General features: G+C 35.3%; 1 protein-coding gene across 1 annotated transcript in view; it reads left to right on the top strand.

The window, feature by feature from the left end:
• The window catches only part of triob (trio Rho guanine nucleotide exchange factor b), a 123269-nt gene that overhangs the window by 49848 nt on the left and 45683 nt on the right, over positions 1-27738 (top strand). The window contains 15 exon segments of the mRNA XM_028470258.1: positions 3991-4182; positions 5242-5373; positions 6178-6408; positions 8783-8905; positions 9125-9316; positions 12696-12865; positions 14190-14364; positions 19433-19628; positions 20133-20299; positions 23297-23416; positions 25389-25487; positions 25984-26076; positions 26236-26385; positions 26493-26607; positions 26720-26835. Coding sequence (XP_028326059.1) covers positions 3991-4182; positions 5242-5373; positions 6178-6408; positions 8783-8905; positions 9125-9316; positions 12696-12865; positions 14190-14364; positions 19433-19628; positions 20133-20299; positions 23297-23416; positions 25389-25487; positions 25984-26076; positions 26236-26385; positions 26493-26607; positions 26720-26835 — 2271 coding nt within the window.

Here is a 27738-nt window from a genome sequence, read left to right as displayed (position 1 = left end):
AACTGAGTAAGCAGCAGATTGTCCTGATTTCACCTTCTCTCCCTCTCCTTTCTTTCTGTTTTGGTGTTTTTGGCCTGAAAAAAACATGCTGCTGTGTATCTGTGTATCTCCTGCTCCTTGTTACATCTACATCCAGCAGAAGCACATGTGGGTCGTACCATTAGCACTGTTTTAAAGGGGGTGGAAATAAGACCTGATGCAGCATGAATAATTGTTTTAGTGCAAAACTGTGATTAACAACCAGCTTATCTTCACACAGGACCCTTTTCATTCCAATATAAATAATCTAAAAATGTTTAAAACGCATTTTTGTACATATATATAAAAAACAGACTTCTGAGGGTCCCACCCCCCGCCTTGGACCCTGGGTACTGAGTACCCTTTACCCCCCCAGTCCAACGCCCCTGTTCATACTTGAACAAAAGATAATATATTGTTGTTCAGCTTTATTTTCAATCTTCAGCCTCTTGCCCATCAGAGAGTATTATGGTGTCGCTGGTTGGTTGTTTGCATTCTTCATACGACTTCTGATGTTATCACATGTAATGTAATAGGTGGATGGAGCTGGTGTGGAGGATGGGTGCCCTGATAACTATCTCCTTAGATCCCTGTGAGGACCATGTGTTTCATCATGTGCTGACCACTGTACAGCATCTATTGGCATTGTTTTTAACCTTCAGACCTCCTGTGGTACAATAGTGTTTGGGAGTTGGGGTCAATTACGTCTTCAATTATTCATGTTCAGTTACAACTCAATTATGATTACGGTGACCATGGTTAGAATTGAAATTAATTATTTTTTTCCCCCAGAAATTCAATTAAAATTATGTTCTCAATTACTAAAGTTCAAATGTAATTAATCACAATTCTTGAGAGTGAAATAAATAACCCCATAAAACATTTGTATGCCTTGTGATAAGTTATGATAGCCTTATCTCAGAAAATGTTTTCCAAATTCTTTCCAATTTTTTTTTGCCTTGCCGCTGAAAATTGGGTGTTTTTCCACATTTTTTGAATTTTTCATGCCTTACTGGATTTTCACCCACGTTTTAGTGTGATGCTTATCCTATTTAACTAGTTTTTAAGTTCTTATGTTAGCCTTATCACAGAAAAAAAGTTCCAAAATGTTTCCATTTTTCATTTTTTATCACAAAAAAAGACATTTCTATAATGTTTTTATATAATTTCCATGACAATTACAAAAACAAAGTCAAATATCTGAGCTCAGTTACAATTACAAATACAATTACAAGTATAATTACATCATAAATATTGTCACAAGATTACAAATAAAGTGGTAATAACTCTGTGTTTTTTATATAATGAGTATGGATAGGGATCAGTTTAAATGTCAGTGCTTGGCAGGAGTGAGAATGATTTTGTATATTCAAATGGCCGATGATGTTTAACATAAGAAAGACTTTAACTGTTGTAACAACTCTACTGGGGATCATTTTTAAATATGTGGTGTGAATTACTTGTTTTGTCTAAAGTTGAGTAACAACAGGGAACTTTACAGGGAAACCAGGTGATATTATGAACTCGTATTAAACCTTAAATCACTAAATCCTTTAAAGACACTCTCATTGCGAATAACGGAATTTTACTCACTTTAGAAAATACATTGTAGGACACTGTGTTTCTCTTTATTGCTCTTTCATTGTTTTAGTGGCCATAACATGCTTTTCTCACTGTTATGATTTTTAGATAATTGTTACTTTTGTTTCAGGAATAGACACTGACAAGTCTACCATTGTTTGAAAATGTGGAGACTGAGTTTTACGTCTCAAAATCCACTGAGCAAAAAACCACTGTGACTCATGGCTACATAGTGTTCTCCAGCTTTTCGCACTTCTCTCTGGTTTTCATTCATTCTGCTTCCTGCCTGCATCCAGTTATAATCAGAAACACCCTTTTTGTCCCCCCTCCCCCCGTCCAACAGTTTTAGATTAAGTCTTTACAACTTCACTTTGTTGGAAAAGGTCCCCGGTCCCCCCCCCCCCCCCCACATCTTCTTGTATGGTGTTTTATCTTTGAGGCCTCTTTTTTAGCAACAAAAACCCATTGTTAAAGAAAATACAAAGAAAATCCTATCTTATGTTTCTTGGTGTAAAGTTTGATAGGATTATTCCAATGCTGTCCTTTTGCCTACATCACCCCCCTCTAGCTTAAGGGTGCATTTACACTATGTTTGTTTTTTGTTTTTAACACCTGAAGAGCAGTAGACAGCCACAGTAGCATCCAGGGAGGATTATGGGTAAGGAGGACTATGCTAATACACATCAGAACCAACCCCTTAGGTCACAAGCAGGGGTGGACTGGCCATCTAGCATACCGGGCATTGTCCCGGTGGGCCGTCGACCCAAAGAGGGCCAGTCCGATCCGTTACGTTTTTTTGACGAGCGAGTGGAGGCATATATGTTAACAGGTGGCCAAAAATCTCAAAAACGTAGCAAGAAAAGAGTGAAAAGTGACTAAAATGGGCCAAAAGCAGTCAAGAGTGGCTAAAAAATGGGCATATAAAGAGGAATCAGGTGGTATGTAATGGCAAAGGGTAGCTTAAATGGGCAAAATGTGGCAAACAATAGTGAAAAAGGTCAAAATTGTGGGAAAAATTAGACAACATGTAAGGAAAAAAGGAAACAAGTTGTATTTATTGGGCAAAAATAAGCTTAGTTATTGGGATGAAAAGTGGCCAAAAAATTTAAGGGGACAAAAATTGAATACAAATGTCAAAAAGAAGTTGCAAAAGTGGACAAAAATAAGGGGAAAAAAATATGTATTGGCAAATGGTAGCTAAAGTCTGAAAATGGGCAAATATGGGACAAAGTAAGTAAGTAGTACATTTTATTTCTATAGCACTTTTCACAGATAAAATCACAAAGTGCTGTACAGGCAAAAATGAAACTACAACAACAGCAGCAACATCACAAAGGCATAATAAAACACAATATAATTTAAAACAACAAGAGGAACATCATAAAAAAAATTTTTATAAAAATTAAAAGCATTTTAACCGAGGAAGTTGCAAAAAGGTAAGAAGCGTTTAAGGTTTTCTGGGGGAATATCTTTAACCACCACTGCTGTTACTGGCACTGCTCTCCCTTGGTTGTAGAATACAATGAAGTCCTCTAAACACCTGCACACAGTCATGAAAACAAACTGTGGTCATATTCCACAGAACAAAAAGAAAACACGCGTTCCAGCAGCAGAGCTCAAGCAGTGTGATAAAGCACCACTAAAAAAGACTTCCAGGTCAAGGAAATGCTACTCAAAGTCAATCAATGAGCAACAGCTCACTTTGTTTAGTTTTTTGTAATTTTCTTTGCCCTAAATAGAACTGTGATGTACAGTATGTTGCCTGATAAGAGGAACACATAATGTCAATGAAAAAGGAAACCTTAAGCAGTAAAGTAGAGGTCAGACAGCATGGATTGGTAATGTGCCAATGGAGAGCAGTTGAATTGCTTCTTCTTCTCTACTGTAGCTTTTATATATTTAAGTTATATTTTGTGTTTTCAATCTTTTTTTATATAGAAGAAGTAAAGTAAGTAATCAGTAAAAAGACAGAATCAAAGGTTGTCTCAACTGCAAATTTAATCAAAGGATGTTCAACGAATGACTGCAAATAGAAATGTCTTTGTCTATTTGTAAGCTAACACTGTATTCTAGGACACAAATGCACACTCTTACGTCTTTATAAATCCCACAAGGTTATAAATGCAAAGCAAGAAAGACGTAACTCATGTCAATGGTACTTACGTGTGTCTTCTTGTCGTCCTTCTTTTGTGTCACTGAGAAAGTAATTATAAATGACTGAATTTCCCATAAATTGCACTCGAAATTAAGAAGATTACGGTTGGCTGATTACATTCTGTTTTCTAAAAAAAAAAAAAGAAAATTAGTCACTTGCAAAATTTGCCAGGTTGTTTTTTTAAATGTTATTTTCTTTCAATAACCTGTTGCTTTTTATCGTCTCTTAAATCACAGAATGTGTACGTGAACATCAATCGAATCATGTCGGTGGGAAACCGGCTCCTGGAGTCGGGCCACTACGCCTCCCAGCAGATCCAACAGATCTCAGGCCAGCTTGAGCAGGAGTGGAAGGCCTTTGCTGCAGCGTTGGATGAGCGCAGCACTCTGTTAGAAATGTCTGCCAGCTTCCACCAGAAGGCCGATCAGGTACCGTCACCCAGCCTAGATTAACAAAACGCAACTCTGTGGGTAATGATGAAATAGCTTTTGTGTAACTTTCAATCAACTTGCACGCTGTTAAAGCCAGTGGCTCAAGTTCCCCTTTTATCCTATTTGTGAATCCAAGTACCCCCGTTTGTCTGAGTACAACTTTGAGTTTGCTCAGAATACTAAGTGAAAACAACTATAGAGCATAATGATGGAATGAACAAGTGATAAACACACACAATCTCATTTTGTAAATAAATATTTAGTGTCTCTTGAATAGTTTTATTTATACAGTTTTTATTATTTACGGTCATCTCCCACCTGATGGGACAAAGACTGACCCTTTTATTTTCAGTTCATGTTCTAATCAAGATCATTTCTATCATCATTTTTTTGTGTCATTTTTGTGTGTTTTTTGTGTCAATTTTGTGTGTTCTTGGTGTCATTGTGTGTATTTTTTTTTTGTTTGAATGTTCTTTTTATCATTCAGTATATTTTTTATCTTATTTTGTTGTTGTTTTTGCGTCTTGTTGGTATTATTAAAATTATTTTTTCTCAGTGTGTGTGTGTGTGTGTTTTTGGTGTCGTTTGGTTGTTTCTTATGTCGTTTTGTATGTTCCTCTGTTATTTTTGAGTAGTTTGTTGTGATCTTGTGTATTACATTTAGTGTGTCTTTGTCATTTTGTGTGTTAATGGTAGTGGTGAATATTTTTCTCTCAGCGTGTGTGTGTTTGGTGTGATTTTGTGTTGGTTGCTGTTCTATTTATTATTCAGTATATTTTTCTCTTATTTTGTGTGGTTTTTGTTGTCATTTTATGAGTTGCTGGTAATAGTATAACTATCATTTTTAACTAAAAATAAACATTGAAATTTTAAAACATTTTATTTTCCTCTCTGTTTCTCTCAAATACCCCCTGTAATGCCATTGCGTACTCCCATTTGAGAAACACCTTAATTTAATGCAGTTTTTGGTCCGGTATCACAAAAGAAATGGCATGAGTAATGCACAAAGACAAAAATAATGGTATTAATTGTTTGTTTTGTGTGTTTTTACCCCAGTACATGAGTAAGGTGGAGCCTTGGTGTAAGGCATGTGGTGAAGGAGAGCTACCTTCTGAACTCCAGGATTTGGAAGACACAATCCACCATCACCAGGGACTATATGAGCACATTACTACAGCATACTCTGAAGTGAGAGCACCAATTCATACACCCTATGTACACTCACATACACATACATGAAGATAGACACCAGTGCATACACAACATCAAAAGGGAAACATTTACATATGAAAGAAAACTCAGTTTCACATTTTAAATTAATTTAGACAATTGTTTCATTTTCATTACGTTCCTATTTTACTAGCCACTAACAACGTTAAATAATAACGTAGTAACATGTTTGTACCTGTTGGTACAATTTAACCATTAATGTACTATTTTATGAAAATCCACTTTGCATTTTTTTTTAAGCATGTATTATTACAACTCATATCCCAAATCTGTGACACCTAAAAATATTTGTCACAATGTTTCAATGAAAATAAACGCATAGCTTAAAAAGTGCAGCAGTATGTAATTCACTACGTCTGTCATTTGCATTTATCTGCAAATGATTAAAAGAACTCTAATTTTTTTCCCTCAATCCTGCAATTTCCTTCAAATTATTCCACAAATTGTTCCCAAACTACATAGAAATGGGTCACAAAATCAAATGAATTAAAATTTAAGAAAGATGATCCTGCAGGGACTGATATCTGTCTCTTATTGCTTTGATATCATCAATGCCATGCATATTATATCATTTATTTATACAGGGAAGTACAAACTAGAGCACAATAATGATTAAATTACTAATTTTCCCTCCTAAATTCTGCGTTAAATTTAAGTTAAACTGGTCCGTATTTGGCCCCTGAACTAAAAAGAGTTTGATACCCCTGATCTAGATGGAGGAAAAGCTCAAAATACTTTTTTAAAAAACATATATTTTTCCAGGTAAGTCAGGATGGGAAGTCGCTGTTGGACAAACTGCAGCGACCTTTGACCCCAGGAAGCGCTGATTCATTGATGACATCAGCCAACTACTCCAAAGCTGTGCACCACGTCCTGGACATTATCCACAAGGTTCTGCATCACCAAAGACAACTAGAAAACATCTGGCAGCATCGCAAAGTTCGTTTGCACCAACGTCTGCAGCTGTGCGTCTTTCAGCAGGATGTACAGCAGGTAAGAGCCACACGCAGACATATACACAACTGAAATACGTGACGACAACATTCCCCTTCAGCACGTCTTTGTGCACACAGAAATAGTAAAAAGTAAGAAGTCTTAGTAAAATGATTATGTGAAGTAAACCAAAGTATATCAATCAACGTTTATGCAAAAACACTCATTTGTTTTGGACACACATACACAAACAACAGCTTTCAGGTGTTGATCAACCAAGCTAACTTAAAAGCATGTATGTTGCATTTTTTTTCATTAAACCATAGTATTTATTTAAATAATAAACTACTTATTGAAACCCCTTTATATTAATTAGTAATTGGGATGAATAAAGTATTTCTAATTCTGATTATGTCACACTTTTAACGCAAATCCAATAACACGATTTCTAGCATAGGAAGAAAAATATTATTGCAAGTATCTTTTTTTTTTTTTTTTACATTAAAATGTGAGAAGTAACTGTATGAAATAACAGTAAAAAAAAAAAAAAACTTTTAAAAATGTAATTGATTTAAGAGGGTATCACCAATCTGAAGAAGATGTGATCAAAAAGATGAGGATTTAAATATGAATAAAATAGATAATTAAAGTTTGTTGCTTTTTTGTTGTTGTTTTTTTAATAAACCATGTAGTAAAAATGAATGTAGAAATAAGGGAAGTGTATGCAGGATTACCAAAATAATGGGCAGTAGTTGTTGTGTTTCACAACAACCCAGAATGACATTAAAAGCTCCACCTTTATAATGTGATGATTTATCATTTGCATCTGTAAGTATCCCCGACTAGACAGTGGTATTATAGTAATAGATTTATTATCCCCCGCCTCAAAGTGTTGAAGGGGAATATAGGTTTGAGCTACGTCTGTCCGTCCGAGTTAAAGGGGTTTGCTTTTCTCAGAAACTGTTTAAGATAGAATTACCAAATTCGGTGTGTGGCTTTGGGGTATCAATGCCTTGATGGAGTTCGAAAATGAGAAGCGCCAATTTTTTTTCCAGAGTTATTGCCCTTGTTTCGTTTTTCTTTACTCTGTTCGAGGTATCTTCATAGGCTTTTCTTACAAACCGTTGAAGATAGTTACTCATTTTATATTCTGATGTGATAATATTTTCTTATGTATACATCTAAGTTCTTAGATTTGGGACATTTAGGAAAAGGTTGTGAGTTATAATGACAACCAATCTGGCGGGGGATGTTGATGACTGTCTTCTTGTTTAAAAAAATATTCAAAATGCTCCTTACAAAAACCCTTCTTACTGTCACCGTCTAAATAGCAGAGCTATTGTGTCTATTGTGTGTTTCCACTTTGGTCATGAAACCCTCCCTGCCCTCTTTCTCTTTTCTTCACCACTTGTTATCTAGTTATTCTCTGTCTGCCTATCTTGTCTTGCTTCCATCCGCTCTTTCATCATTCCATCTCTCTTGGTAGTGGTTTCCATGGTGACGCAATTTATCGTCACATAAAGTGTCAAGGGCATTGTGCACTCATTCATGTGTGCCTGCCCCGTCACAATATTCTCCCACAGACCCTGAATGTCTGTTTCATTACCTTTATATTTAAATACATGCAATGAAACCTATTTAGTAGATGATAATGTCATTATTTAAGACAATTAATTGTTCATCAAACCCACAATTAAAATGTTTATATTTGATAGTGATTTAGATATTGTTTTTATTAAAAAAGTAGAGAAATAGAAATAGGATATCTAATGTAGACTCTAACCAGGGTTGGGGTCTATTATAATTGTAATCGCGTAGTTGATTATAAATTACAATTATGGCGTAAGTATAATTGTAATTTAAAAAATATATTGACGTGAAGTTAACTTGAATTGCTGACTATTGTTCTCTGTTTGAGTAACTTCACTTGATCAGGCCTTTTCTAACATTCCACACACTACTCGTGCTGATATTGTATTGAATCGATATCGGTATCGGTCAATATTCAAAGCTGCAATATCGGTATTGCAAGTGAAAAAGTTGTATCGGGACAGCCCTAGTAAAGATGCTAGAACGACTTTGTACACACACTCCAAACTGCATACAATCACCACAATGCTATATGAATAAAAGTTCGTGAAATTGTAACTGAACTATTGTAATTGAGAATGTAATTGTAACTGACTTTAAGGGAAAAAATAATAATTGTAATATATTTGCATTTGGACAAAAGGCTGATTATCATAGCTGTAAATTAATTATATTTGAACATGGATGAATGAAAATGTAATTGCAATTGAAAAATGTAATTAACCCCAACCCTGACTCATGGCAATGGATCAGTCTAGGCAGCTGCTCCCCCTGCTGATTTCAAACGTGTACTGCATTTACATGCTCGTGCATAATTAATGCTTGCATGTTCTTGTGTTTCAAGGTGTTGGACTGGATAGAAAACCATGGTGAGGCGTTCCTCAGTAAACATACTGGTGTTGGAAAGTCGCTACATCGAGCTCGGGCTCTGCAAAAGAGACACGAGGACTTTGAGGAGGTCGCACAGGTGAGCTGTTTGTGTTCTTGACCAATATTTAGGAGATGCTCCTTAAAAACAATGACAGCCTGTGTATTTTTTTAATACACATACACAGCAGACGCTCAGGAGTAGCCATTAAATTGGGCGTTTGTATCAAACATTCAAGACCAAGAGTTAGAAAACCCTGATATTACTTCAATGTGCTGTTTGCGCCGTTTTAAATGTGCTTAATCTCAACATTTCCAGAACACCTACACTAATGCTGACAAGCTGCTGGAGGCAGCAGAGCAGCTGGCTCAGACTGGAGAATGTGACCCAGAGGAAATCTACCAGGCAGCCCATCAGCTGGAAGATCGCATCCAGGACTTTGTGCGACGGGTTGAGCAGCGTAAAGTCCTGCTGGATATGTCTGTCGCTTTCCACACGCATGTCAAAGAGGTGTGTCATCTCATTGGATATTTTAATGTTAAATAAGTGTTCCTTTTAGCGTTGGTTCAGCATTTCACAGGACATTGTAGTCATGACTTCTTACAAGAACTTTATATAATCTTTTTTTTTTTAGTCTTCAAACTTCTTCTTAGTTGTAGTCTAGTTTCAATTGACCAACATTATTTCATTATGTCATTTAGCTGCTTATATAGCATATTACTCCACACTAGGGGTGTGTATTGTCTGGCATCTGGCAATACGATTTGTATCCCAATTGGTCACGATACGATACAATGTATCCTGATATTAAAGTACAAGGCCATTATTGTGATTTTATATATACATATATATATATGACTTAAGAAACAACTAATCTGTAAATGTGTACACCTTCATGAGAACATTATGTATGAAATATATTTTATTGGCATATTTTACACTCAATTAAAGAACTTTAAAAAAAAAAAAAAGAAAAAACATACAATCTGCCTGTGGCTTTTAAACCAACTTTGACTTTAGTGCAGCTTAACTGAGGTTTATGCCTAGAACAACAAATAAATGCAGAAAGTTAGTACTTTCTTTTTAGATTTTATTGAAAAAACACAAGCTGGTTAACATGACAACAGGACAACAGTGCACTTCTTTGTGCAGTTACAATGTCTCCTGCAGTGGAAAAGACTTTCCTGGTTAAATAAAGGTAAAAAAAATTAAATAAATAAAAAAAAATTTGATATGGATGCTTTTTGAATCGGTCTGAGAATCGCACGACTTAATATCGCGATATATCGCCGAATCGATTTTTTTTTTCAACACCCCTACTCCATACGTATCTTGCATTTCAAGACATCGTTCTAATTCTTAAAGAGCATTTAAGTCTTCTTAAAAAGTCAATTGAGATCAAATATCTTTACAAACACAGGAGTATTCTCTGATTGTATTTCTAACTTCCTGCATTTAATTGTCATGAAGATCAAACCCGCCCTACACCTAAATTGAGCCCTTGTGTATATGAATGTATAAACTCTTACTATTACTGAATTATTTAGCGTCCTGTATAAACATCAATGGGAATAATTCACCTGCCTTCCCTTTAGGTTTTTCAATGGCAGCTACTCTTTTACAGAATAACCAAACTGTATTACAGATTTTTTGTTGTCGTACTAATCACTACTTCTCTTTATTTATCCTTGGTACGCTCTAATGTAGGTCACTGCACACCTTGAGTATTAAAAAACAACAGACTTTTATTGTGCTGAATGTGTTGCTGTGTGTCAAAAGAAGAATTTCTGTCACTTCTTCAGGGTCTGTCTGTCTGTCTGTCTGTCTGTCTATCTATCTATCTAAACACTGAATGTCACTAGACTACAATCTGTTTACATACACCCATAGCTATTAATAACATTCTTGTGTCTGCAGAACAATGTGTTTGTATGAATGTGTGTCTAAAATGTATGTGTACACTTTGTTTCTTCTCTACATTCCCATCACATCCTTGAGTTATGTTTAATGCGCAAAAGCAGTCCACATTTGAAATAAAACACTAAAAAGTAAACATTCGCTGCATTTTAGGATTTATCTGCACCCTGCAGTGATTGGCAGTCGTGTTAGTACAACTGTCTTTTTTTAGGCATGCAGAGGCTTTTTCCATGAATTACAGTGCAATGCTGATTTTGCTTGTAAATTTAATTTGCCACAAGTGGCTTTGTGCATGCTGTAAAATGCTGTTTGATGATAACTCTGTGCATAGTCGACATTCTTCATTGTTTTAGCCTTCTGAAACGCAGATTCACTCACCACTTTCAAATCCCAACTCAAAACCCATTTGTTTAAACTTGTCTTTCTGCCTCTGATCTACGTTATTCCGCTGAACTTCCATTATTGTCCACCTTATTTGTTCTTTGTATTTTTTGTTCTTTATTGTTTTTTAACCTGTTTTTCTTTTTATTATTATTATTATTATTATTATTATTATTATTATTATTATTATTATTATTATTATTATTATTTTATTATTATTATTATTATTATTATTATTATTATTATTATTATTATTATTATTATTATTATTATCTAATACTCAGGAAGAGAGGCAAGCAAGACCCACTGTTTACATCACCAAATGTAACACACCTGAGACCTTTTATCACTAATGAGTCACATGACACAGCGGAGCGGTCAAATGACTAATTTGAACATAAGACTTAGGGCTGTACTCACTGTTTTTGCTAATGGTTCAGACTTTACCAGCTGTTTGTTGAGTTGTTTTTAGGGGAGAGTACATTTACACTGTTATTTAAGCTGTACACTAACTCATTTACATTACATCAAAGGGTAATTTCTTTAATGTTTTCCCATCAAAAGACATAATAAAATATTGGCAGAAATATCAGGGTGTTCTCACTTTGGTGGGATACTGTATTTAAGAGCCAGTTATCTCTTACTGAAACGTAAAATATTTATTTATTTATGTATTCGGCACAGTTTAAAATACAATGAAACATAATAATATCAACAGTGGCCATGTATTAACAGAAATGATTATACTTTATTTTAGAGAATACCCCGGGAAACCCCAAAAACCATCAAGTGGTTTGAAGAAGAGGGTTTTAACGATTAAACTTTAACTAAAGAGAAATATAAAAACTAAATCAAGACAAAATAAAGCAACATTGAGAAAACAACAAAAAGAAAAACAACATTAACATCAAAAGACAAGCAAAAAAAAAAAAAAACACAAGTTGTAATTACTTCCCCCGGGAAAAAGTTTCCATTATAAAAGCTTAAATCTTTCTTTGTCCAGCCTTTATTAGATTATATTTCTATGGATCACATTTATTTGTTCAAGGCTGACAAATGTCTAAACTGGTTCAAAGATCAGCAAAAACAAAATACCCTCTAAATGGATTGGTTTAATTTTTTGCCAATCAACTAAGCAGTAATTCTCAACTGTTGGGTCGCGGACCTGTACTGAGTGCGTCGCGGACAGCTGGTCAAAAATCAACAAATACTTAATGTCTCTCATTTTGCACTTGTCTTTTATTTTGAAAGAAACTTTTCTTTTGTCAGGCATGTTGCACATCAAAATATATAGATTTATGTTTAAAAAAAATTTTACGTATGTGTGTTTTCAACAGCTGTTTTTAAAAAAAAAAAAAAAAAACTAAATTTGGTTGTTGGAATTCTAAAAAAAAAAAAAAAGAAATAAAAAAAGTGGGTCGCGATTTAATGACCGTGGCAAAACGTGCGTCCCAGGGTGAGACCAGTTGAGAACCCCCTGGACTAAACTTCTGTATGCCCTTGTTTTTTCTTCTCTTGAGTGTTTCAGTTGTATGTTGAAATTTGAATGTTTATTATTTTTCTCTCTTTCTTTCTTGTACATCCCTGATAGCTGTGGACGTGGTTAGAGGAGCTTCAGAAGGAGCTGCTGGATGACGTCTATGCTGAGTCGGTAGAAGCCGTGCAGGACCTGATAAAGCGGTTCGGTCAGCAGCAGCAGACCACGTTGCAGGCAACCGTCAATGTCATCAAAGAGGGAGAAGATCTCATCCAGCAACTTAGGTGACTACAGTAAATCTATGTGGACTAGGGGTGTGTATTGCCTGGCATCTGGTGATGCGATTCATATCCCGATACAATACGATATATCCCATTATTAAAGTATAAGGCGATTATTGCGTTTTTTTTATAGATATGACTTAAGAAACAACTAATCTGTAAATGCGTACACCTTCATGAGAACATTATGTATGAAATATATTGTATTGGCATATTTTACACTCAAAACGTTGGCTTTAACATGCCATGTGCCAACAACTTCAAATCAAATAATAACATACTGTACAATCTGCCTGTGGCTTTTAAACTAACTTTGACTTTAGTGCAACATGACTTTAGTGCAACTTAACTGAGGTTTATGCCGAGAACTACAAATACATGCAGAAAGTTAGAACTTTCTTTTTAGATTTTATTGAAAAAACACAAGCTGGTCAACATGACAACAGTGCACTTTTTTGTGCAGTTACAATGTCTCCTGCAGTGGAAACGACTTTCCTGGTTAAATATTATTAAAAAAAAATATATATATATATATATATTTTAAATTAATTTATTTTTTTTAAATTAAAAAAAAATCGATATGGATGCATTTAGAATCGATCCGAGAATCGCGCAACGTAATATCGCAGAATATTTTCAACACTCCTAATGGGGACATTCCATAGAAAATAGTATAGATGCTTATTTTGTATAAGCATCAGAACATCTAAAGCAGAGATGGGCAGGGGACAACAAAAAATGTGATTGTCTAATCCGAGGGTCACATCAACATTCATGTTAGCATTTGCGAATAATGACCTTGTAGTCCTTTTGTGTGAGCTTTCTTGGTGTTTCTTAGACATTTTGTGTGTTATTGAATTTTTTTTGTCTATTTTCTTGTCATTATGGCACATTTTTGTCATAGTGTGTTTTTGTTATTTTTTTTTTTGTGTTATTGTTGTAATTTTGTGCAATTTTGTTGGCATTTTGTGCATCTTTGAAGTCCTTTTATACATGTTATTGTTTTAGTAGTAAATGTGTGTTTAAGTGGTTATTCAGTGTGTCTTTCTTGTCATTTTGTCTACTTTCGTTGACATTTGGCGCATTTTGCTGTCGTTTTCTGTGTTTCTGGAGTTTTGTGTGTTTTGTTGAGCATCATATACTGTACAGTAACTTCCAACTTCATGAATTACAATCTTGAGTTGAGGGCCGCACAAAATTAGACACGCGGCCCCCAGGCCGCCAGTTGTCAAAAAGCACAGTGCTGTCTTTAGAGATTTCAGATATTTGTGCTGTTGATGAAAGGATAAAATAACTGCATTGTTCTGTATTTGACCTGTGCTTATAGAGATTCTGCCATCTCAAGCAACAAGACGCCCCACAACAGCTCGATGGCCCACATTGAGAGCGTGCTCCAGCAGCTGGACGAGGCCCAGGGCCAGATGGAGGAGCTGTTTCAGGAGAGGAAGATCAAACTGGAGCTTTTCCTCCAGCTTCGCATTTTTGAGAGGGATGCGATAGATGTAAGTAGGCAAACCATGGGCCATTTCTGGGATATTAAAACTCTTTTTTTGTGCACTGCAGTGAGTTAGGGCAATAAAAAGTAATTGTGTAATTGTAATTAAATTGTAATTGAGTGTAGATAATTTACTTTGTAATTGTAATTGGCATAAAAATTCTATAAATAATTAACAAAAATTCAAATTTCACGCAAAACTGGGGAACCATGTTATACTTGTATGTACAATTATACACATATGTAAACAATTATTAAAATATGTTTCATATCAAGCTTTCCCACATTTTAGCATTTAAAAAAAATTTAATTAAGGGCTATACTGAGACAAAAAAGGCTCAGACGCCCACACCAAAAATATTAAAACCTATATTTTCATTGATTAGGAAGCCTGACAATAACCAATAGATGGGAAGAAATTAAATGATAGATATTTGTTTTTAGTGTATTTTACAGATGATTTAGGGGCCGTTATCATAAGAGATGCTAACAGAAAGCTAACATAAGAGAAAGGTTCACTTTTATCAGGTTATTTATTTCAGGCTCAGTAATTATGGTTCACTGTATTTGAAGTTCAGGTATTGAGAACATAGTTGTAATTGACTTTCTGAGGATAAAAAATAATTGTAATTTTATATTAATTGGAAAAAATTCTGGTAACTGTAATCATAATTAAATTGTAATTGAACATGAGTAATTGTAACTGAAAAATGCAATTGACTCCAACCCTGATCATTTGATTTGATTTGATTTTTTTTCCTTTGGAGTCTCTCTAAAAAATAACAGTAAATTACATTATTGACTTTTTAACCCCCAGTTTGTTACTAAACCTCATCATCCCAAATGCTTTACTCAGCCTGTGCCTAAATTCACTCACTGCTCTTTTAAAATGTTTTTTAGAAGAAGTTTTACATACAATATTTAAGTTGGTGTGTTGTTTGTTTGTTCCTTTCCTTCTGTTTTATGGGCCTTGCTTGGTCAATGGAATATTTAGGAGTGTAACAGGAGCTGAGGTCAGGATGAGTCGCTGCCAATAGGACACATTTATCATCAAAGCTCACACAGAGACACAGGATTCATGACACATTGCTCTAGCATGGCGAGGCTCCACAAACACACACACTAACCTCCTTTCTGACACTCCCTCCTAATTTCTCCTCTGTGTGAGGTGAGTCAATAGCCACAGGAAAAACAATATGTTTCATGTACCTGCACACAGACTAGAACCAAGAAGGCAAAGGAGAGACTTTTCTCTTTGATAAAATAGTGTTTGGAGACTCAGTCAGTGAGGAAAATGGTCTTTTTACACTCAGAGGGCATTTTACTCAACTGTAAGAGGAGAGGAAAGCACAGGGCAAATAAGCGCTTGGTAAGTTTATCTTTGAATCTTGTTGTGAATTTAAGAAATGATAAAAGTATGATTTAAATGTGAATAGAATAATTAAAATATTTACCGTGTAAAGGTAATTGCATCACAGTAGAACATTTCTTGACCATGTGTCATCAAGGAATGAATCTTGCAATGTAGAGTGGGACTAACTTTTTTAGCCTTATTAAAAATAAAACTTTTTTTTTAATGAAATAAGTCTTGGTTTGTGTTTCTATCAACATTTGACGACAAAGTTTGTGCTTTGTCATCAACTTGTCGTCAACTTAAGTTGCAAAAGGGATACTTTATATTTAACACGAGCCTGCTTTGTACAAATATTTAGAAATTGTAAAGAATAAATAAATAAATAAATAAAGAATCTCTTTTTGGTTCAGTGACCATATGTTATGAGTCTGGATGTAAATCAAAGCTTGGATCACTTACTGTACAGTATTCTCATTAGATGTGTTACATTTAGTGTTGGTAACGTTGCTTTAAAAAAGTAATTAGTTATAATTACTCACTACTTGATCCAAAAAGTAACTGAGTTAGTAACTGAATTACTCTATAATAAATAATAACTAATTACCAAGGAAAGTAACTATATTCGTTACTGTTTAAAAAAAAGTTGCTATATGTCAAAGAATTCAGATTTTTTAGATGTGTGTGTCGTTGTGAGTTGCTTCATTAAATTAGAGTTGCTTACAACGGATGTCGACAAAGTCTTCTCTCCTGGATATAATGAACACTTCACATACACGTTCTTGCCTTTGACCACAATTAATATAAAGTAGTGTTTGTAACATCACCTTAAAAATGCTAACTTTTCATCAGACTGCGTGTGTGTGGCGCGTGTGCTGGTACATGTGTAAAAACATGTATAAAAACACTGGCTCTGATTGGCTACCATGAAACATGACGCCGCCTTAGCCAATCACAATCGCTCACCTTGTTTTTAACCCACCTCCTCACTACAGCTGCGTTTGAAGCCTGGGGTGTTTTCGGATAACAGTTTATTCAATCAATGCATGTAACGCACCGTAATTAACGTTCAGTAACGTTAACGGCGTTGTAACGGTGTAAAAAGTAATTAGTTAGATTACCCCGTTACTGGAAAACAAAAAAACCGCTGTTATTCCAAACACTGGTTGTATTGTAAACTTTAGGCAAACAAGAAGTCATTACATAATCGAACATACAGTTTCGTATACCCCTAGATTTCAGTTATTTTAAATGGTAAAATGTGGGAAAGCTTGATGTGAAACATATTTTAATAATTGTTAACGACACATGAAGAACTGTACATAGAACTGTAACATGGTTCACCAATTGTTAAATTCTTGGATTTCTTTTGTGTGTTTTGTATTTATTTATTTATTTATTTATTTAGTTATTTATGTTGAGCATATAAGCATTTTGCTTCTGCCTGTTTCAGTCTTGTTATATATATTTTCAAATTGGGATTTACTGTATGTTTGAATATTTTGTTAGACTGAAACAACAAATAAAAAAAAAAAAATAGAAATAAGAATTGTCAATTATCTAAACTCTATTACAATTTCATTACGATTAAGAAAGCAACAGATTTTTAAAATTACAATTACATTATAATTATGCTATAATTGTCATTAATGATCAATTACGCGATTGCAATTATAATTGAGCCCCAACCCTGAAAAATGTTTCAGTTGAATTAGTTTTAATCACAGAAGGTAAGAATCCAGAGGAAGGTGTTATTCGTTGGTATGGTACTCTAGTTCAAAAGTGAGAGCATTTTATTTGTATTGCTGTATCTCTTTTGGTTTAGGGGAGCAGGTAAACTTGTGGACAATCTGCTGTCCTCCAGCGACTGTAAAACGTTGGCAAAGTGCACCTGAGTACATTAAAAAAGGCTTCAGGGCCCAACAACTCTGAACAAGAAAAGCCCACTTCGAAGACGAATGGATGTTTGGTTTCAGTAAGAGCAGCTTTTGGCCCTTTGGTCTTCGTCAGTGTTAAGAGCTCAGCTTTTAAAGTGTATTTATCCTTCCTGACCAACCGCTGTTAGAACCCCTCCCACCCGTTTATTTTGAGGTTATGATACAGTAATTCTCAGATGAAACTTGACTATGAAAAAGCTCTGTCAGACAGGAGTGAATGTGTCCGTCGCTTATGATTCAGTGTGTGTACATGTGGGCAGTCCGAGACAAGCAGCGACATCTCGCCACATCTGTTTCTACCAGCCAAGCTTTACTTACTGTGCCAACGTGTTGCCTTTTATTATGGATGTCAGCTCAGGTGTTACAGCTGTTGTTTAACGGCCTGATTTGCTGTCATACACTAACATTGAAATGTATCAATAACTTAGTCCAACCTTTACTCTACAAGGAGCCATTTGACCTCATCTCACCTGGATTAAAGTCCTCCTGGAGCCGAAAAAAATACCTTCTCAGTGAAGACAATACAGTGTATTAAATTATATACAGATAAAATTATATAGAATAATGTTTGATTTAATTTGACTCGCTTTTTATTGATGGTAACTTAAAAACAGTTTAAAATAAAATAAAATAAATTGACATCGTCTTCAAATTCGTACACATCTCAGTTTAGATGAACACAATGTTTTATATATATATATATATATATATATATATATATATATATATGTTTTATTTGAAAGGCTACAAAAAGTAACTTGAATTGATCATGTGGTCAACACATGCTAATTGTTCATTTCTTGCCACACGTAAAGCATGCATATTTAACCGGGCAGCACGTTGGTTAAATGAATCTGTTCCTACACAATTAAAATCTCTATATTCTTCCGGAATTGTGCTTTTATTGGTTTAATTATTTTACCAGGGATTTAAAAGTTAAGGTTAGCCACAGGTGCAGGAAAGTTGATGGTCTGTAGATGTTGCAGGAGGTGAAGTAGGAAGGTGCTGAGTCATTGCACAACGTGATTTATTTTAGGTTCACAAATTGTTATATCTTGATTTTATTTGTCATTAATCATTAATTGCTCCTGTAAAAAAATAACTATTTATTTCAATTGTTTTTTTTAAAGCTATAGGTAGCCATTGCATAAGAGTCAAAGAGCCACATTAGGCCTCGGAGACGCAGGTTGCAGACCCACATTTTGAATGATCTCATTTTGTACAAGTGGTATAAAACTTATCATAACCCCATTTTTATATTAATAATCTCTGGCGACCCCAAAGACATTTTTTTTTTCTCTAGAATTAGTTTTTGATCATGTTTCAGCTCAGATATTATTATTATTTTTTTTGTTTTTTTTGTTTAACTAGACGAATATTTGACATAGTGAAAATATAGAAATATAGTTTAAGATTGTGTGTTGTTTTAATAATAATAATTTTAAAAAATAAATAAATAATTAAAAATATTCCAAAAAACTACCCCATTTAAACTCCAGGCAACCTCACATGGGGTCCCAACCCCAAGGTTGAAAAACACTGATTTAGTGGCTCCTGGATAGATTCATTTCTATAGTTTTTATCATCTCACCCCGGGGGTGGGACCAAGACTAATACTTTATTTGTTAATTTTTCTCTCTCTCTCTCTCTCTCTCTCTCTCTCTCTCTCTCTCTCTCTCTCTCGTATATATCATATATTTGATAAAGATTGCAAAAAAAAAAAAAAAAAGTGTTTGGGATAAATTAAGCTTAAAGTAAGCTTCTCTGACTGTCTTTTTCCCTCTCAGATCATCTCAGACCTGGAGTCGTGGAACGAAGAACTTTCCCAGAAGATGAATGACTTTGATATGGAGGATCTGACACTGGCGGAGCAAAGGCTTCAGCATCACGCAGACAAAGCACTCACCATGAACAACCTTACCTTTGACGTCATCCACCAAGGACAAGAGCTGCTGCAGTATGTCACAGAGGTCCAAACGTCTGGTAGGTGGAGAGCAACACAATCATCAATCAAAGCCAATGACTCATCGGACTAGACTAAATAATCAAACTCCCAAACTGAAGTTGCTCTTAAATCATTTATTTCAGGCTCAGTAATTGTGATTCATTGTAATTGAATTTTAGTAATTGAGAAGTGTAATTTTAATTGACTTTCTAAAGATAAAAAAAAATATTGTAATTTAATTGTTATTGGAAAAAAATGCTGGTGACTGTAATCCTAATTGAATTGTAATTTAACATGGGTAATTGAAAATGTAATTGTAACTGAAAATTGTAATTGACCCCAACCCTGATGGTGACTTCATATATTAAGGAAATGGCTAAAACTGCCTATGAATGAAACAGTGAAATGTGGGTGTGGATGCGTGACCGTAGATATTCAAGCACATTTCACTCACATATTTCCAATTACTGCTGTTTACAAAAAGCCTAAATAGAACCATTAAACCTTTAACTGCATGTATAAAGAGATGATTTCTGCTCCAGGTGTGGAGCTGTTGTGTGACAGAGATGTTGACATGGCGACGCGGGTTCAGGACCTGCTGGAGTTTCTCCATGAGAAGCAGCAGGAGTTGGACCTGGCAGCAGAACAGCACAGGAGACACTTGGAGCAATGTGTCCAACTGAGACATCTGCAGGCAGAGGTCAAACAAGTGGGTACACAAAGGAGACACTTTGGAACTTTCCTCATTTAAAACACAACCATGTCTCAGGAGTTGTTTCAAGACTCATAGCAGAAGAGTGCCTGCTACTGTTTACTAATTATCATTGAAAATGATTTCACTCATTAAACCTGTTGAGGATATACAATTTTTTTAAACTAAATGCAAACAAAAAGGGTTATAAACAATTGCATATTCATTATTTAATTTATTTATCATTTAAAGTCAGTGAAAAACTAGAAATTGTGAATATACACTACAGGCTAAAGTGACTGAATCTAATATTTTGCTCCTTTGAAACTCTTATTTGGTATTTTTTAAGTGGTGCAACTCACATGGAATCTAATATTTTCATATCAGGTTTGGCCACTTTACTATTTTTTCACTTTCCTACCTGTTGTCGTGGCAGTAGTTTTACATATTTGAACTTTAAATGAGCATAGGGCAGGATTTGTGAAAAAATAAACATTAATTGTAAGTCTTTTTATGCTAGTGGATGATGAAGCGCTCTAAACCAAAGTGAATGAGCCCTCACACATTTCTACCTATTGCCTTAAACAGATTGTGTGATACTCTTTGTACTGCTGTTCCGGGCACAAATTTCCTGCGCAGTTCTGCAGACGTGACGTCAAATGACGCTAGTTCACATTCTTGGCGGCTCGGAGAGGGGGCCCGATACCGGAAATTTTAAAAAAATAAGAAGAAGACGACTGGGAGACTGAAAGAAGACAACCACAGTGGACTAAACTACTGTTTGGTTCCACAGATGTACGTAGAGATGTGCACAGGTCTTGCAGTGAACAGTCACATGAACGGCGAGTTAATAAATAACCGACTCATAGTCGGAGTGCGGATTGGGCCTTATTTTCTTGTTCGAGTCCGACTCAACAGTGAAAACCTCTTTTTTTTTCTTAAAGAAATGACATATTTACGTTTGTTTTAGTGGTAAGCACCGATTTTATGAACAAACAACTGTTAATGTCAACATCAGATCAGAGCACGGGTAACAAGCGAAAGTGAAACACAAACAAGGGCGCAGTGCACGCAAGAGACCCATCGGATATGTATCAAAGATAAAGATAATCCATGTTATTGTGCAGAAAAAGGAATGTTTCAACAGTGTATTGTTTTATAATTGTCCTCTGCTTCATTCTCCCTGCACCGCGGATCACTGCTCTCACTGTTACAGTTAAAGCTGCATTCTTCAGAGCTACAGCTGCTGCAGCAGGAAAAGAAGAACGCTGCGCGCAAACGACACTATGTGACCGGACACGACCACCAGTTCTAAATATCTGACCGAAGTTGAGCCGTCCGGTTCCGTTGGGTTTTGGTCGGGTATCCATCCATCCTCTAGTGACAGCGTTAGCTGTGCTCTGGTCCAACAGAGCTGATGCGTGCTCCCGCAGCGGCTTGGCTGATGGCTGCAGTTACACTAATCACTGTGGTGTCACTATGGAGTCTAGATCCTGCCCTATGCTCCTTAGAACATGTATAAAGTATTGTGTTTTGTTCAGTAAAGAAAACATGTAAGTTGTTGCAATGAGGAGCTGATAATTGATCCACACACAGATATGATAAACTATTTTATTGCATTAACTACATATCACATGCATTTTTATTTATTTTTTTAGATGTTTAACACGTTTTGTTGCTTCAACATATAAGGGAAATGCCCATGTTGCAAATAATTATATCATTTAGGGTAAACAGTATTATTAACTGGGGTTTTAAGTGGTTGTTATATTATTTGAAATTTAGTGTGCCACCTTAATCTGAGTCTGCGGCCCTGCAGTGGCCCCCTAACCATAATTTCCGAGACCCGCCCTTGGCTATACGGTGTCTGAGTCTGCAAAGTGTTCATGTCTGTACATGACTGTCTGTGTGGGAGAAGGATCCCTTCTTTGTCTTCACACTATGTCTTTACTTAATCACATTTTTTTTTTAACTAGGATGTTACGCCCATATTTCAGGAATCACATTACTGTATCTTTTAATTAGACAATTATATAAAAATTGCAAGAAATTGAATTTATAATAGAAAAATGATTAAAGTTTTCTAAAATGATGGAATACATCAGTGACAGCAGCACCTAGGGCTGGGCCATATGGTCCAGAACTCATATCTTAATATTTTTTCTCATAATTTACACACATTTATTAACAAACAGATGCACAATATGTGTCACTTTTGCCATTTTTTCCTATAAGAGACAGTACATGTGAGTGAGTTCTGTAGTGTGGCTTGTTTAGGGTAAGGTCAGGATTAGAACGTACTCAGATATCCATCTAACTGAGCTTTACATGCTGTTCTGAGATGTAATAAAAGCAGCAACTCCTGTATTTTTATACAAAATAAGCAATAAAATAAAAATATATCGATACATGCGATATTGTAATTTTCTGTGTCGTCAAAATAGAAAACTCGATATATCTTGAATCTCGATATATTGCTCAGCCCTACGTTCAACTAATGGTTGATTTTATAAATATAAAGGGACAAACTCAGCCCTCACTTTGATTTTTCCAAGTGTCAATGTTCATAATGTAAAAATAATGTTGTGCGATTGCGTAAATCAAATTAAGTCATTTTATGTGTCCCACCTCAGTAGACCCTGAGCTGCATTAAAAAGCCCCTCACAGGGAGGCGTCAGTGTTGCAGCATGACTTTTGTCGCTGAGATTAAGTTGCACTTCTGCCCCTGCACCCACACGTCGGGTGTGCCTGCTGAGTCAGAGAAGAAGAAAAAGTTCAGGCGTAGCTTTTAGAGACTTCTCTGCAGAGCTAGGAATCAATAGTTTTGTTTACAAAAGAAAGAATTAATGGATTTTTTCAAGTAATTGAAAAAAAAAAAAAAAGCTAATATAAATGTAGTCAAGTATAAAAACTCATTTTCCAGCTTATACTGAAATACTATGTGGAAAAAATAAAAGCCTATTGCCTTTTTCTTTTATTTGTGTATGTGAATGTAACATTGTGTTCCTGTTACAGGTCCTGGGTTGGATTCGTAATGGAGAGTCGATGCTAAACGCTGGTTTGATCACAGCCAGTTCGTTACAAGAGGCCGAACAGCTGCAAAAGGAGCACGAACAATTTCAACACGCGATAGAGGTAAAAACTTTCTGCTTTACGTACTGGATGGAGCATTCAGTATTCACACGTATCAGGGTTGGGTTCAATTACAATTACCCGTGTTCAATTACAGCTCAATTATGATTACAGTGATGGCATTTTTTCCAATTACAATTTATTATCAATTACAAAAGCCTTCAATAAATAACGCCATACTTATATTCTTCCTCTTGTGTTAGCTTTCTGTTAGCATCTCTTATGATAACGGGTCAGTTTTGACCCATGTCTTAAATCAGCTGTAAAATACACTAAAAACAAATGTCTATCATCTACTGTAATTTGTTTCTCATCTCTTGGTTACATTGTTAAACTTCCTAATCAATTAAAATATTGGTTTTAATGTTTTTGGTTTGGTTTTTGTTTTTTGTGTTGGTATACCCCTAGATTTATTATCATTTATTTTTTTAAATGATAAAACGATCCTGAAGGTAGTGGGAAAACTTGATCTGAAACATATTTTAATAATTGTTACCTACGTATGTGTAACCCATAGATTTGCAACATGGTTCCACAGGTTTGTGTTTCATTAAATTGTAATTTACAGTTTTTATAGAATTTCCAGGACAATAACTCAATTACAATTCAATTGTGATTACAACAGCATCATACATTTTCAATTATAATGATGTCATACTTTTAATCAATTATCTAATGCACTGTTACAATTATAATTGACCCCAACCCTGTCAGATACTAAATGTCCTTTTTGTTCCTCTGTCATGCCTTCATTCTTTCTTTTCTTCTTTCCATTCAATGAGTTTTGGCCTTGATTAAACATTCATGTGTCTTTTTCCCTCGGTCTCATCCTTGAACCTTTTGCTTTTTTTTTTTTTTTTTTTGTTAAACTCCTTCATCCTTCCTTTCTTCTCCTCATCACAGGTTGCACATGAAATGGAATCATGGATAAGTGCTATTCCTCCATATCGCTGCTCCCTCTGCTAACCTCACCTCTCTGTTCTGTTCCTCTCTTCTTCTTTTTTATTCTTTTTTTTTTTTACACCTGATTATGCAGGCTGCATTTCTTTGAACTCTTATCAGGGATGGATTATTTTAATGCAGACCTGTACTCGACCTACTTTTAAAGAGCACACTAACATTCACCCTGTTTATCATTATATCCCATCCCTAAGTTTAACGTTTTTCCATTGTACACACAATGGGGGGAAAAAAATGTATTCTGCTCGACAAAAAGGAGGCAAAAACACGTTGGATTGGATTGAAACATTACAATGGAGTCATGCAAAGCGTTTCTTTTCTCTTGGAGTCAACAGGAAGCTGATGCTGTCTTTTTTTAAAACACTCTTTTTTTTTCTTTTTTTTTTCCATAAATATTTTTATGGCCTTTTTTTTAAGGGATACAATTTTCAATTATACTCATACTTACAAAGCAATTCACTATCACATGTTTTACACAAATACGGAAAACAAATAAAAGCAATCACACAATTAAAAACACTCAAAAATATTGCATAAAACAAAAAACAAACACAAAAAAAGAAGAAGAATAAGACACAAGAACATAGCTTCTCTTAGAATTTAGGAGTTAGACATATTTACATATTGTACATAACTACAAAAGATTAAAAAATCAGTGAAGTCGTCAGAAACATCTCAATTCCTAATAAAGCCAATAAAGGACCACCAAATTTTTTTGAGTATTTGTTGCTTTGACTTGTTATGGATGTTTATTATCTTTTCCAAAGGAAAGCTTAACCATCGGGAGGCGCTAGGTCCATTCATTTTTTTTTCTAATTTAAAGCAATAGTAAAATCAACAAAATTCCATTCTGCTTTACTAAATGTTTGTTTATCTGGATATAGAGCCATTATGGATCATTTGGAATCCAACGTAGTATGTTTTAGTGTGATCTTTTCAATGAAACACTCTTTGCCATAAAGAGATAATCCTTGTTTTGTCATTGTTTCTATATTGTGTTTATTTCTCCCATTAGAAGACACACCAGAGTGCGCTGCAGGTACAGCAGAAGGCTGAGGCTTTGCTCCAGGCTAACCACTATGACATGGACATGATCAGAGACTGTGCAGAAAAGGTATTTTATCTTATTTTATTTTTTTCTACTGCAACGTTTGCACTTTTATATAATCATTATTTCATTAACAGTATTTTACTTAATTATGTACATTTGTTTTTTAGTGTTTATTCTTTTTATTTATAATATTTCTCAAGCTTCTGTAACACAAGTAATTTCCCCGTGGGATAAATAATGTATTTCTGATTCTGAAAACAAATGTAATCAGAATCAGAATTCCACAGAAAAAAAATGAAAGAAAGAATAAACAATAAGTGTATAATTAAGTACAAGACTGTTAAAAAAAGGGATCAGATACACAAAAATATTTTCCTAAAATGACAATAATGCATTAATTCATAAATTAGTTCATTCTTTCTTGCAGAAAGTATTTATTTACAGTAACAACTGTCTATTAAAGCACTTGATGTCCCTATTATTAGGAAATTAATGTATATAGTGAAGCTGTTAGATAGCAGTAAGGTACAGTATATATATCTTTTCTACTCTCTTGAAGGTGGCAGACCACTGGCAGCAGCTGATGCTGAAAATGGAAGACAGACTAAAGCTTGTTAATGCCTCTGTGGCCTTCTACAAAACCTCAGAGCAGGTATGTGGGCGCATGCATGCATAGCTTTGAAGGTACTTAGGAAACTAAGTTGAAAACAGCTTAGTTCTGAAAAATCCGTCCACACAGTTTTCACACACTGTGTAAAACCTCAGAGCAGAGGATTATGTTTCAGCGTTCTCTGTGTGACGTGTGTTCCAGGTGTGCAGCGTGTTAGAAAGCCTAGAGCAGGAGTATAAGAGAGAAGAAGACTGGTGCGGCGGTGCTGATAAACTAGGCCCCAACAGCGAGTCCGACCATGTAACGCCAATGATCAGCAAACATCTAGAGCAGAAAGAAGCTTTCCTCAAGGTAACAATTAGGGGTTTATTTCCAAAAAGGGGGAAAAAAAGTGAATATAAATGTAGAAAAGAGAGATTTTGACAAATGATTTGATTTTTTTCTCTCTTAAATGACAGGCGTGCACATTAGCCAGGAGAAACGCTGATGTGTTTTTGAAGTACCTTCACAGAAACAGTGTCAACATGCCAGGAATGTTGTCCCACGTGAAGGCTCCAGAGACTCAGGTTAAGAGTAAGTAAACAACACGAGTGACATCCATCCATTGTGTAGTTGTTAAGACATTGTTTGTTCAAAAAAAAAAAGAAAGAAAAACACCCTTTGAACTTCTCTTTTTCTCTGTCAGACATTTTGAATGAGTTGCTGCAGAGAGAGAATCGAGTGCTTCACTTCTGGACCATGAGGAAGAGGAGGCTGGACCAGTGCCAGCAATATGTCGTGTTTGAACGCAGCGCAAAACAGGTGTGCACCATTGCACGCAGGTTAATATTTTTAGATAAAAGTCTTTCAGGAAAAACATAGAATCTTTTCAGTGACCAGATTTACACTTAGATTTGAAGGTTTAGACTAAAGGTGAGCAACCTTTACCACAGCGGAGCCACAAAAATGTGATTGTCTGATCCGTGAACCACATTATCAACATACATGGCACCATTTAAGAACAATTACCAATCTGAACATTAATACAGGGAAGAGCAATGAGTTTGTGTTGTCATTTTATGTGTTTTTGGTCATTTATTGATTGTTTTGTATATTTTTCTCTCATTGCGCAATTACTTTTGTTGTCTTGTGCATGTTTGTGTGTTTTGGAAGTTATTTTGCGTATTTTCCTCTCTCATTTAAGTCAAAAAAGCTGAGCATCAGTATTGTTTCTGGCTGCGCGCTATTCTACCCCTGTACTTAAGTCAGTCACTGCGCGCCTTCATCCCAGTTACGCACTCTGGGTGGAGCAGCCCTGAAATGTGGGCGTTCCCATTCAAATCTGGCCTTGCACGTATTCTCCCGTCTGCTTGAGTTCTTTTCCTCTTACGCGCTTCTGAATGCGAAATAAGTGCAGCGCCCCCGTTGTTGTTGTTGTTGTTGTTGTTGTTTTGTGTGTTATGAGATGTTTTGTGTATTTTTGTTGTCATTTTCTAATTTTTGAGACATTTTTTGTGTATTAGCTTTCTGTGTTTTTGTTATCATTGTGTAATCTTTCAATCATTGTGTTGTTTCGTCTCTGTTTTGTGTGTTTTTGGAGTCAGTTTGTATATCTATATTAGGTATCTAACTACATTTGTATGTTTTTTAAGTCACTTTGTACATTTACTTTGGAGGCTGCTCAAAATTAGAGCGAGGGCCGCCAGTTGCCCATGTCTGGGTTTG

This window comes from Gouania willdenowi, chromosome 16 (assembly GCF_900634775.1).
Source record: "Gouania willdenowi chromosome 16, fGouWil2.1, whole genome shotgun sequence".
Taxonomy (NCBI): domain Eukaryota; kingdom Metazoa; phylum Chordata; class Actinopteri; order Blenniiformes; family Gobiesocidae; genus Gouania; species Gouania willdenowi.
This window is presented reverse-complemented; position numbering and strand designations above follow the sequence as displayed.